Source organism: Gymnogyps californianus, unplaced genomic scaffold (genome assembly GCF_018139145.2).
Source record: "Gymnogyps californianus isolate 813 unplaced genomic scaffold, ASM1813914v2 HiC_scaffold_61, whole genome shotgun sequence".
NCBI lineage: Eukaryota > Metazoa > Chordata > Aves > Accipitriformes > Cathartidae > Gymnogyps > Gymnogyps californianus.
This window is the reverse complement of record NW_026114454.1, coordinates 57,613-70,781: the sequence shown is the minus strand read 5'-3', so window position 1 is coordinate 70,781 and position 13,169 is coordinate 57,613. Positions and strand designations below refer to the sequence as shown.

The 13,169-nt window shown below is 44.3% G+C and overlaps 1 protein-coding gene across 1 annotated transcript in view; it reads left to right on the top strand.

The window, feature by feature from the left end:
* Positions 1 to 332: 332 nt before the first annotated feature.
* LOC127029013 (NAD kinase 2, mitochondrial-like) overlaps positions 333 to 13,169 on the top strand; it is a 33,844-nt gene continuing 21,007 nt past the window's right edge. The window contains exon 1 of the mRNA XM_050914683.1: positions 333 to 710. Coding sequence (XP_050770640.1) covers positions 333 to 710 — 378 coding nt within the window. The remainder of the gene's footprint in view (positions 711 to 13,169) is intronic.

The window sequence follows — 13,169 nt, the reverse complement described above, 5'->3', positions numbered from 1 at the left end:
ACTAGAAGGCAAGCGCTCGCCACATACTCTCCCCACCTTCCTTTCCTCGAGCCGGCTCAGTTGGTCGGGAAGGGCGCGCGCTGCGCCGGGCCCGGCTCGGGAGCGCTCCCCACCGCTCCTGCCCCGCCCCCGCGAAGGGTGGGTGTGTTGTGGCGCTCTTCGACATTAGTGGAGGCGGCGCCTGCGCGTAGGGAGGGGTGCTGCGCTGCGGTGTGGCTGCGCCACGTGTGCTGAGCGGTGCTCAGGAGTGGAGGTTGCTGCAGAGTGGGGTCAGCCGTTTCCGCGTGCTGGCTGCAGGCTTCCGCCCTGGGGGGGGAGAGTGAGCTCGGGTGATGTCCTCCTTCCGGGGCTTCCTCTACGGCTACTTCTGCCTTGTCAGCCGAGCGGCCACCCGCTATTCCCTGCTGCTCTGCCAGCGGGCGGTGGGGGTTTCCTTCGCCCTGCCGGGGCTGCCAATGCTCGGTGGTGCTCGCCGGCGCCTCCTCGCCTCCCGCGGCCTGAGCCCCGCCGCCCGCTGTGCGGCGGTAGGGCGGGGAGCGGCGGGGGCTGGGCTGTGCGCGCCGCGGCGACGGGGCTGCGGTAGGCTCGGGGCGGCGGGCGGTGGATTCCGGCCGGCGCGGGTGGTGGTGGTGGTGAAGACGACGCGGTACGAGTTCGAGCAGCAGCGATACCACTACGCCGGGCTCTCCGAGGAGGACCTCAAGCAGCTGGTGAGCGGTGGGAGGGGGCGGCGGTCCCGGTTTCCCCGGGCGCTACTGCCGGGGTCGCGGTGGGGCCGGGCTGTGGGGACGTGTCCGAGCGCGGGGAGGTTTGAGGAGTTACGAAGGCGATGCCCAGGCTCTGGAGGGGCCCGCCGGGCCGTGTGCGCGGGGAAGAGGTGTCTGGGGTGGGCCTGAGCCTTCCCCTCGTCTTGGCGGCGCCGTGGGCCGGGGGTGCGGCCGCTCTCCCTGCGCTCGGCCGTTGCCGGGCGGTTGTACCCATCCCGCCGCCTCCCGAGGCCCTTGAGCCCGTCTGTGTGAGCTGGTGAGCGGCACCGCTCGCTGCGGTAGGCTAGGAGAGGGGGTACGAGCTTAACCTCCCTTCATTCATCTATTGCAAATTACTGAGGTATTTGCGTAGTAAGCGTGTTTGAGTTTTATTCTCGGAGTAATTCCAGTAATGTTCAACAAGCTACAATTTTTTTTCTCGCAATGTGTAATATAAATACTATATTTAGGAAAGTGTGTGCTGAGGAAAGCACTATGTTGTGAAAATCCTCTCTGAGGCTTAGAGAGGATTCATTCTCATTTCCTTCTGCTTCTTTGCTCTGTATCCTTGCCTTGCTTCTTCACTTCATCTGTCAGGTTTTTTTTCTAACTACTCCAGCTAAACAGCTAAATCTCTCATTCACATCCGTCTTGCCTTTTTATTTGATCTTTAAGAAACACTCAGTACAAAACCAGTGGCTATTCCATTAATGAAGGTATATTAAGGAAAGCAGGTATCTCTAAGGGTTGATATGTGCACCCAGTGTCTTGTGTCTTCATCTCCACCAAGCTCAGTGACCCTGTCCTGTCTTACATGTACCCTGTGACTGTCTCCTTTCAGTGCTCTGTGTCATCTGCCACCGGGGGGGCTAAAGGATGGTACTTGCTGGAGTTACTTTGGTTGTCAGCAGTCTGTGCAGACCAGGTCATGAGCTCATACTACTGTCTTTATTCTGAATAAGATCATTAATTTTGGTCTGTCTAGCCTTTGGTCTCCTACAATTGGAAATATTTTAGATCTCTATTCACTTAAGTGCATTTGAAAGTTTAATCCAAATTCAGTAACTTATGTAACAGGGACAAACTATATAGTTGTTGTGGTGGGTTGACTCTGGCTGGACACCAGGTGCCCACCAAAGCTGCTCTATCACTCCCCCTCCTCAACTGGACAGGGGAGAGAAAATATAACAAAAGGCTTGTGGGTCGAGATAAGGACAGGGAGAGATCATTCACCAATTACTGTCGTGGGCAAAACAGACTCGAGTTGGGGAAAACTAATTTAATTTATTACCAGTCAAATCAGAGTAGGATAATGAGAAATAAAACCAAATCTTAAAACACCTTCCCCCCACCCCTCCCTTCTTCCTGGGCTCAACTTTGCTCCCGATTTTCTCTACTTCCTCCCACCGAGCAGCACAGGGAGATGGGGAATGGGGGTTTGGGTCAGTTTATCACACGTTGTCTCTGCTGCTCCTTCCTCCTCAGGGGGAAGACTCCTCACACTCTTCCCCTGCTCCAGCATGGGGTCCCTCCCACAGGAGACAGTCTTCCACGAACTTCTCCAATGTGAGTCCTTCCCACGGGCTGCAGTTCTTCACAAACTGCTCCAGCATGGGTCCTTTCCAAGGGGCGCAGTCCTTCAGGAACAGACTGCTCCAGAGTGGGTCCCCCCCGCGGGGTCACAAGTCCTGCCAGCAAACCTGTTCCAGCATGGGCTCCTCTCTCCATGGGTCCACAGGTCCTGCCAGGAGCCTGCTCCAGCATGAGCTTCCCACAGGGTCACAGCCTCCTTCAGGCATCCACCTGCTCTGGTGTGGGGTCCTCCATGGGCTGCAGGTGGATATCTGCTCCACCGTTAACCTCCATGGGCTGCAGGGGGACAGCCTGCCTCACCATGGTCTTCACCATGGTCTGCAGGGGAATCTCTGCTCTGGTGCCTGGAGCACCTCCTCCCCCTCCTTCTTCACTGACCTTGGTGTCTGCAGAGTTGTTTCTCTCACATTCTCACTCCTCTCTTCTCGCTGCTGCTGCTGTTGCACAGTTCCCCCCCCCCCCCCCCCCCCCCCCCCCCTTCTTAAATATGTTATCACAGAGGTGCTACCGCTGTCACTGATTGGCTCGGCCTTGGCCAGCAGCGGGTCCATCTTGGAGCTGGCTGGCATTGGCTCTATCGGACACAGGGGAAACTTCTAGCAGCTTCTCACAGAAGCCACCCCTGTAGCCCCCTGCTACCAAAACCTTGCCATGCAAACACAATACAGTTGTATAGCCTTGGTCATCCATCTCCTATGTAATTCCTGTCCAAACACTTTTACATGTTTTGTAAAGCTCTCTAATCAAATATCATATGATACCAAGTTTAATGTGGAAACTTCACCCTGTGTTCTTATTCTCACCTATAATGTAGGTTCCTGTTGCTGAGATGTCCCTCTACTTCCTTTCGTATGGTGGCTATGGAAAAGCAATGTCTCTTACAGCTCATCTGTAAGACTGGTTTTCTGTCTCTGTTTAAGCTTCTCTTGAGGAAGCATTTCTTGCTGTTAAGTATAGAGAATCAGGTTGTCCTCAGTGCACAGCTAAAACAAAAACAAAATGGCCTGTTTGTTCACCTTTCCTTAACTGCTTGTGTACAGGCAAGACTGGGACAGCGAATCAGTTAGTGAGCGGTGTCATTAGTGAGTGTTGAACATCCCTAAAGGTGCTCTCAATTGAATGTAGCGATAGCTGCAGTTTTTCTTCTCACAAGAATTAATGTTTTGCAGGATTGGTAACTTGTATCAGTCTGAAGATGCATTTAAAAAAAACCCACCTGTAAATGCACAGTGTCTGATTGTAGTAGTTGCAGAAACACCTTAGAGTTTGTCCTTTTGGAGAAACTTGCAGGTATAAGAAGTTAATTCTCTGTATTTGGTTTTTTATTCTAGAAAACTGGTGCTTTTTTTTAATCTAGCTTTCCCCTCAAAATACCTCTATGTGAGGAGTTGCAGCAATAAAACTCATAGGCTTTGTCTACCTGGCAACACTAACTTGTCTAACTGTGTTTAGCAATATTAAGTTAGGTTCTTGCTGTGTGGGTGGGAATACAAAGATTTGTGCAAGAACACACTGAAAAGCTCTTCCAAAATTACATATTTGAAATAGGAAATAAGAGAGTGAAGGCAGTAAGGAGAATTCCTGTTTCCCACATTTTTTAGCTGACCTGTAAAAAATTTCTGTATTTACATTTTTCTATGACTCTGGTCTCAATTTTTTTTTTCTCAAACTCTTCGAGCTAACAGCATTCTCAGTAAATATGTTAGATGAAGGTTCAGGAGATTCTTACCCTCTCTACTGTGGACAGAGATCACTTCTTAGCAGAGTGATTGCTGCAAAGTGTCCTTCCCTCTCTGTGCCACATCCTTTGTGGGCAGCTTAGGATCATGATGCTTTTTGCTTCCTGAGGTTAGCTGCACTCTGTGTTCCCTGTGTCCCCGCTTCTCCTGGGGAGACTTGAGAAGCTGGTCCCAAGACTACTGGTCTCTGAGGAACAGGCCAGACACTGCCCTTGGATGTGCAGCGAGTCCCTACTGCTGCTACCCAGGGTGATGCTCAATTTATCCTGAAGGTCATGATTTGAAGCAGTTGTGAATCTGGTGTGGGAGCTCAGTCATGCAGAACAGCCATACAGAGAGTAGGGTAGGAATCGAGGCTCATGTGAAAGACTGCTGTTGGGGTAGTGGCAAAGAGTGAAAGCAAAAGTGTATAGGAAAAGTTTGGCTCACCTGATGATGTTATATTGCAGGGGCTCAAGCTCAGGTGACCCTAGAGCTGGCTTGTGGTGTGGCAGTGTTGTGGCATGAGGGAGCCTGTACCAGCAGAGGGGCATGGTGCCTTTGTCATCTGTCATGGATCTTCAGATGTCCAGACACTGGCTATCTTAAATACAGAAATTCAATTTCAAGGCAATGTTGGAGGCTTAGATTTGGGAAGCTGTACCTGGGCTTGTTTGCCTACCAGTTGTGGGCAGAAGAGATGTTTGCAAGTTCCTGGAAGGTAACTGACATCTCTACTTGAAAGCTTCAGGTTTTAGTATAGCACAAATAATGATCATCATGGGCTTAAGCAGTTGTGCCTGATCACTGAAACAGGACAGTAGACCTGAACTTGGCTGTTGCAATCTGTGTGTTTATGTATTTAAGTGACTTACTGCATTTTCTGTCTTAATGCACAAGTGACACTGCATGTGTGTCTTTGGGCCTCTAAATAGGATTTGTTCCATACTTAAGGAGGCTGAAGATGTGTATGCCAATGATTCATTAAAATATGATAGAAATCATAGCATATATCATATATATGATATACTATATAAATCATAGCATACTTCAAGCAGCAGAATATGTCAATATCAAAACTGGCTGTCTGACACTTTGACACTTCTAATAGGAAATAGAGGCCCTGAGCAGCTGTGGCCTCTTTTTTTTTTTTTTGATGCACCAAGTGAGTTGTACTATACAAACACTGTTAAAGGTTGCAAGGTCAGAATTTCTGAATTCTTTCTCTGTGCAAATAGAGATGGGTGAGGTGAAGAAACAGTCTAGGCAGCAGAAAAGCAGAACAGATGGGGGAGAGATGGAGAGCAAGGGCAAACACTCCTGAAAGAATATTTAGTAGATCTGTAAAAGATTAAATCTTTCATTGCATCTCTATATATGTTATGCATGCTTGCTCCAGGTGGTTGTTTATGTATCTTGTGGCAGATGCTCTTATACACTTACAAATGAGTCTTTTAAATCTGTTGATAACTGTACCTAAACACATCTGACTATTGTCATTAGTATTCTAATTCTGAACTATTCTGAAAAGTGTGATTAAGTGCTCTGAATGCTGTTGTACAGGGGAGGTTTTCAGAGCCTTTAGTTCAGAAGGGAGATTAGAGACCTATAAAAATGAGAGATTTCTAATACTGAGAAAGAAAAATGCCCCAAAATGACCTGGCACTTTAAAAAAAAAAAAAAAAAGTGTTGCATCAATAAATTCCATGCATCAAGTTACACAGGGAACAATTTTGTTTGCCTTCATGAGACTATTGGATTTCTAACACTTGCAGTTACCAGCTATAAGTTAAATAAAAATACTAGTCATCTTCCTAAGTCCCTACAAACAGTTTGCTTACCAGAAATGACAGCAATTTGAATTTCCTGTGACCTGGTTATTGGGATTGGCATCTAAATATGGCTGGTTACAAAAATGAATGATCCAGTCAACCAATACTGAAAGCTACTGTATGTCCTGAAAGAATTTTAAGGCCACTTACAACTGTTTATTTCACTCTCAGAAAACCTATACAGAGCAAGCATTGCTGTTGTCCTTATATAAACTAAGAGAACTTAATGTCCCAGTAGTAGATAAAGCTAACTTCCTGAGTCCTATTTTTTTTGATTGATAGCACAATTGAGATGCAACTGCTAACTTCTCACTGCTGGAAGGTGTTTAGGGAAGGTCAACAAAATTAGCTGTCCAAACACTTCATATGCAGTTTTAATTACCTTTGAAAATGTCTTGTCAAATGAAAAGTTATGTTCATTTTGGTCTTAATTGGAAGAAGATTCAATGTGGACTACAGTTGATACTCTACTGTGACTCTTTTATGTGTCTTTATTTGGAGTGGGGAGGGAGAGCAAGGAGTTGGAGGTTTGAAACAAGTTTTGGCTCTTTTGGACCACTGCAACAAATTGGCAGGGATGATCATCTCAGAAATGTGAAGCTCATACAGCTTTCTTGAAAACCGGTATCTGGGTAGAGAAAAGGTATCCTGTTAGCAGGATATTGCCTCCTCTGAAAGAGGCACAATGTGAACTCATCTTTAATATAGAACACCAACAACATACTGAGCAGGGCTGGTCAGGAAGGCTTATCTCCCAACAGGTAGGAGAGCTTCAATTGGAGCTTGTATGTTCTTGCACACCAAAACAAAACCCACAGAATTGTGTGTGGAGTGTGTGTGTAAGCAGGCCCCCCCCCATTTAGATGCTTACAGCACCAGCTGTTACTGATCTGCACATTAAAGTTTTCATGTTTCTTAGAAAATTCTCTCTTGGGAAATATACTATTTTACTTCAAACTTGATGACTGATTCTTTTATTAGAGAAAAAATTCTTTACCTTCTTTTACAAAAAATACATCTTTCACCATTTAATGTATCACTTTGGAATTACCTTTCCTAACTGCTAGCCTTTTGGGTTTGTGAATTTCACACCACCACCCCAAGGTACACTTTTTGGAAACTAGCCAGGCATTTTGTTCTTAGATTTGGGAGACTTGCACTTCAATCCAGATGCCTGTGATCCACTAGAACTCTCGTTAGAAAAGATTGCTTAAATATTTTCAAAACACTAGGATTTTTACAGATGCAAGGAAGGTAGCAGAAAGAAAGTTCAACTGAATTCTAATTTTTAAATGAAATCAGATAACTCAGCAGAGTTTTTTTCTTAAAAAATTTAGAAGCCCTTGTGTTTAAAAAAAAAAAAAAGTTGAGCTATACTAAAAAGCAGTAAGTATTGGGGTATTTACCCCTGTGTTCTCTTGTGGCTCCAAATGTACAGTGGTACATTTGAAGATAGTATCTTTAAATGGAAACTTATTTAATGAATGAAGTGGTACCGTGAAGCTTTTCATCATTCTGATGATTTCAGACTACCTATCTCTGGTTGCTTATTCTGTAATGTGAATTATTCTGGCAGATTTTCTTCTTCTAGGGAATGCATAAAGTGTTTAAAAACTGGTAGGACTATAGTTGGCTCTACCTCACCCCAAAAAGAGGGGAGAAAAAATTGTCTCAATCTACTGAATTTGAAGCATACAGAAGTCAAGACACAGATTGTAGTACACCAAGATTATATAAAGCTAAAGACACTTTTTTTAGAAATAAAAATTTTGAGCTAGTCCATTGGAAACTGAGATAGGTATAAATGTTGTTCAAGTTAACAAATGCATGCTGTGGTTGTGTATCTTTACCTTTGAAATTTTATATACTTGCATCAATGCTAAGTAACTTTAGTTGCTTCTGCTTTATTAAAAAGTTCCTTCTAGGTTGTCATTTTGTCATAAGAGGAGTCTGGAAAATGATGGAAACAAACAAACACTATGGAAAAAGGAATTACTACATTCCATCCACTTTTTTTTTCCAGCACCCCATTCAAGTATACTTAGTCATATATAGCAAATAGATTCAGAAGTAGGGCATTTCAGTGTAGCTAAACTAAACTTCACAGACTATCTCACCAAGCATCTGATACTTTATACAGCCAAAAAAGGCTGCTTTTTGGAAGTGACTTTAATATTGTTTTTAAGTACTTAGCTAGTTGTGATTTATGATATTGTTATGTTGGTGTCCTGCTGAAGTAATGAGAACTGAATGATTGAATTGTCTGGATTGCACTGTGTTGTGGTTTAAGCCCAGTCGGCAACAAAGCACCACGCAGCTGCTTGCTCACTCCTCCCCCCTCGGTGGGATGGGGAGGAGAAAATACAGCAAAAAGCTCATGGGTCGAGACAAGGACAGGGAGGGATCACTTGCCAATTATGGTTACAGGCAAAACAGACTTGACTTGTGGAAAAATAAATAAATTTAATTTGTTACCAATCAAATCAGAGTAGGATGATGAGAAATAGAACCATATCTTAAAAACACACCTTCCCCCCCACCCTTCTCTTCTTCCCGGGCTTAGCTTTGCTCCCGATTCCTCTACCTCCTTCCCCCACAGCGGCACAGAGGGGTGGGAATGGGGGTTGCAGTCAGTTTGTCCCACGTTGTCTCTGCTGCTTCTTCCTCCTCGGGGGGCAGACTCCTCGCACTCTTCCCCTGCTCCAGCGTGGGGTCCCTCTCACGGGGGTCAGCCCTCCATGAGTTTCTCCAACTCAAGTCCTTTCCATGCACTGCAGTCCTCCATGAACTGCTCCAGCATAGGCTCTCCCACAGAGTCACAGCCTTCTCTGGGCCCAGCCACCTGCTCTGGCATGGGGTCCTCTACAGCCTGCAGGGGAATCTCTGCTCCACTGTTAACCCTTCATGGGCTGCAGGGGAACAGCCTGCCATCTCACCGTGGACTGCAGGGGAATCTTTGCTCCGACGCACCTCCTCCTTCACTGACCTTGGTGTCTGCATGGTTGTTTCTCTCACATCCCTCTTCTCTGTAACTCCTCTCTCCTACCACCTCAGCATTTTTTCCCCCTTCTTAAATATGCTATCACAGAGGTGCTACCACTATCACTGATTGGCTCAGCCTTGGCCAGAGGCAGGTCCGACTTGGAGCCAGGGAAGCTTCTAGCAGCTTCTCACCGTTGCTGATTGGCTCGGCCTTGGCCAGAGGCGGGTCTGAGTTGGAGCCGAGGAAGCTTCTAGCAGCTTCTCACAGAAGCCACCCCTGTAGCCTCTCCCCTGCTACACAAACCCAACACACACTGGATTTCTAGAAACCTGTTAGTGCAGAAAATAGTTACTGATTTGTTTATAGTTAACACAATTTGCTCTGCATTAACCTTTGAATTACAAACCACTGTGTATTCTTCAATTGTGGTTAAAATTACAATAATACTTTAATGTGGTATATGAAGAATTAGAAAATGGTTTATGGCACTTTTACTTCATGTATAGATCAAACTCTTGCTCCAAAGCAGCATTTTTATAAAGTTTCAGGAACATAATGTTGTCAGTTTCATTTACCAAGTGAAGAAATTATTGAAGTCAGCTACTACAGAAGTAATGGAATACAAAATGCTACAATATGCAAAACACTTTATATCTGCTATAGAGTAATGATTATAAAGGCAGCATTTGAAAGGCTTCTGTGACTATAATGAAAGTGAAGGGTCCAAGTTGCTGAAGAAAACAGTGAGGAAATATAAGCAAAAAAAAATTTCCTAGCTAAAGCAGCTCACTGGGCTTCTACAGCACGAGGGGTGAAGTACCAAACTGGTAGAAACCTAGCAAATGGCCAAACTATTAGGAACAATTCTGAGCAATTGACAACTGGTTAGTTCAGCAGTCAACAGTAGACAGGTCAGGTAGGACTGTTGTCCCAAAAATCAGGATTCTTTCACCCGGTGTGCAAAAAAGCCAATTAACACACAGAGTTGAGATATTTGTTTATTTTGTGTCCGCACAGAGATGGGTGCTAGGTGGTAACTCCACAAAGCTAGCACACCAGGTTAACACACGGTAAAGCATTTTATACCTTTCGAGCAAGTTATCAGTATTTTTACAGTTTCGCTTAGTTACTCTCGTTCCTATTGGTTCTTGCAAGTCTCATCTCCACTTAAAGTTGCAGCGTCCTCTTTTTTTACTGCGCATGTTCTGTGAGGAAGGGGCTTCTGTTGGTAGGGGGCTCTCCCTACCCGAGGGCGGGTTTTCTAGTATGTTAATTAGGAGAGTTCACTCACAGTTCAAGTAGCTCTTTGGTTGCCCTTGTGCTTATCTTGGTATTTCTTTACCCAGCTGACTTATGGTGTCATCTTGTTTCTCTTCTCAAGGTTGCACCTTGTTAACTAAGTAGCATCCTTTGGTTTTGTTTCTTGCATATCTCTAACAGGACCAGCCTACTACCTTTCTTTTATAGTAGGTCAGTACCTACCATATAGGTTAACCTACCACAATTTTTTATAAGCAAGCAGTTAATGGTCTGTATAATAGCTAATAACCCAGAGTGGGAAAGGGGGAGCAACTGAGCTTAATGCCTGCAGCTTGCAACTCGGCAGTAGTTTGAAATTGAAGACTTGATTCATGTTTAAAGCTTTATAGAGAACTTAAACCTGGGGCCTAGGTCATGTTGATTCTCAGTAGGACTTTGTTTTGGGAAGCTGCATGGTTCTCTGCTACTTTAGCTAAGGCAAATGCTCATTATTAAAGCCATCCTGTAAACAAGACATTGAGTTTGTGGATTGCATTTTTTAACTATTAAATTATCTGAAACCAATGTGTTTTAAGTTCACCTAGGACCTGCTGCTGCTCAGTGAAACTGGTTCTCCGGCTCACTTCAGAGAGGGCCTCGGAGCACTCCTGCTAGTCTCAATTACCTGGACTGCAGGTCCCTGAAAGAGCTGAGTGTCCCAAATGGGGTTTAATCCACTAGTACTGCAAGCATGATTCTGCTGAAGCCTGCCCTGTTGTTAGTAAAAGGTTCAGCCAGAGGCTTATCGAATAAAGCATCAATTCACTGAGCCTGGAATTGTTCAATAAAGACTTAAATTTGACTAGTGTGGTTTTTTTTCCAAATGTGGTGACCCTACTATCTAATTTTTTTCCTTTAGCAAAACCATGATGCATTTAGTTTCTAATGCAAAAGTAAGTAGGAGAACACACTTCACCTTTTAAGAAGTTTGAGAAGTTTAAGTCGTTGAGCAACTTCTGTGAAAGCAGGGTCATTATTATAAATACAGCAACTGAAGCTCATAAATGGTATTTGTCTTGATAATTCTTCTCTAGTTAGAAGAAATTGAGGGTGGGCATGCTGTCCAACACTTACTGTGAAGGCTGGTGTCATATCCCAACCTGGACACCTGTTGTATACAGCCACCAAATTCAACTCCCCCATCAGTTTCAGCTGATGCTGGAAAACCCACTGAAGGTTCAGGTTTGTGGTTCAAGGTTGCTGTGGCTGTGCTTCTAGCAGACCCTTTTCTGTGGAGCACTTGAAATGGGTCTCCAAGGTGCAGATTTCTACTGGGCAGGTTCTGTCATGGTGAACTGCTCAGTTTATTTTTCTTTGTCTTTTGTGCTTTATTTTTTAAGGTTCAGAAACTGAATCATGCTTTAATCCCACTTTATTTGTACGTGGATTATTTTTGCATTACAAAATAGGAAAGCTTAATATGTGATCAGAGCTCTTAAATACAGATGAGGAGAAATGAGACAGTTCAGTGTCTGCCTGACCTGTGAGGAAAACTGAATTTGTTTTTAATGTGACAGATGAAGATTTAACTTAACTAGTAGTTAACACTAGAACATAGGAAAATTACTTGCATGCAACCATGGATTGCCAGTCTTAGACTTTGGTACTTAAGCAAATTTTTAGTCGGTATTCCTTATTTGTCAGGAAAGCTAAGAAGAGTGTATTAGTTGAAGCACATGCTATATTCAAAGCTGTTTCTAGTTCAAAACTTAACACTCTTGGAAAAAGAAGAAATTTTTTTCCATAGCCCTGTCAAAATAAATGCTTGTTTCTTTTAAAACCAAGAGCACTAACTGTCTGTACTTGGGAGATGTGGTTAATCTAGAGAGACAATGTAAAGATACTACCTTCAAATGTACCACTGTACATTTGGATCCACAAGAGAACACAGGGGTAAATACTTACAAGAATTTTAATAATGCTGTGCTCTGCTTAGAAATGGCTAGATGATTTTTTACCTATAGTGGTCATTGAATTTTGGCCTGAAGAAAAAAAAATACTAACTTCTGTGTTTAGCTGTTGCTTTCTAAATCCATTTGTTTGGTGGTTCTTTCTGTAGAAATTTGATAGATTGGAAAGCAGTGATCTGTTCTTGTTTTCCTGATGGGGTGTGTGTGGGGGCAAGTTCATTGTGGAAATTTGAGAGTAATTGTTTCTAGATCTATGCTGCCTTTTTTTTCCTCTCTTCTAGTCAGAGATTTAGTTTAACTCCTGCATGAGTGTTGTGTTTTAACCCCAGCTGGCAGCTAAGCACCACACAGCCACTTGCTCACTCCCCCTCCAGTAGGATGGAGGACAGAATATGAAGGGTAAAAGTGAGAAAACTCCTGGGTTGGGATAAAGACAGTTTAATAGGTAAAACAAGCTGTGCAAGCAAAGCAAAACAAGGAATTCATTCACCACTTCCCATCGGCAGGCAGGTGTTCAGCCATCTCCAGGAAAGCAGGGCTCCATCACATGTAACAGTTACTTGGGAAGACAAAACACCATAATTCTGAATGTCATCTTGTGTCGTCGTCCATCCGTCCCGTCCCCCCCCCTTCCTTCTTCCCCTAGCTTTTATTGCTGAGCATGATGTTATATGGTATGGAATATCCCTTTGGTCAGTTGGGGTCAGCTGTCCCGTCTGTGTCCCCTCCCAACTTCTTGTGCACCCCCAGCCTCCTTGCTGGTGGGGTGGTGTGAGAAGCAGAAAAGGCCTTGACTCTGTGTAAGCACTGCTCAGCAATAACTAAAACATCCCTGTGTTATCAACACTGTTTCCAGCACAAATCCAAAGCATAGCCCCATACTAGCTACTATGAAGAAAATTAACTCTGTCCCAGCCAAAACCAGCACAATGAGCAACAGTCGTAAAACAACTGATTGGTATACTGAGACATTAACTTCATCCTGGTGCAATGGTAGGTTAAGGCAATGTGAAGGTTAGTGCTGTAAATTCAGGATAAGCCTAGTAATGAGAATATGAATATATATTATATATGTATTCATACATAGT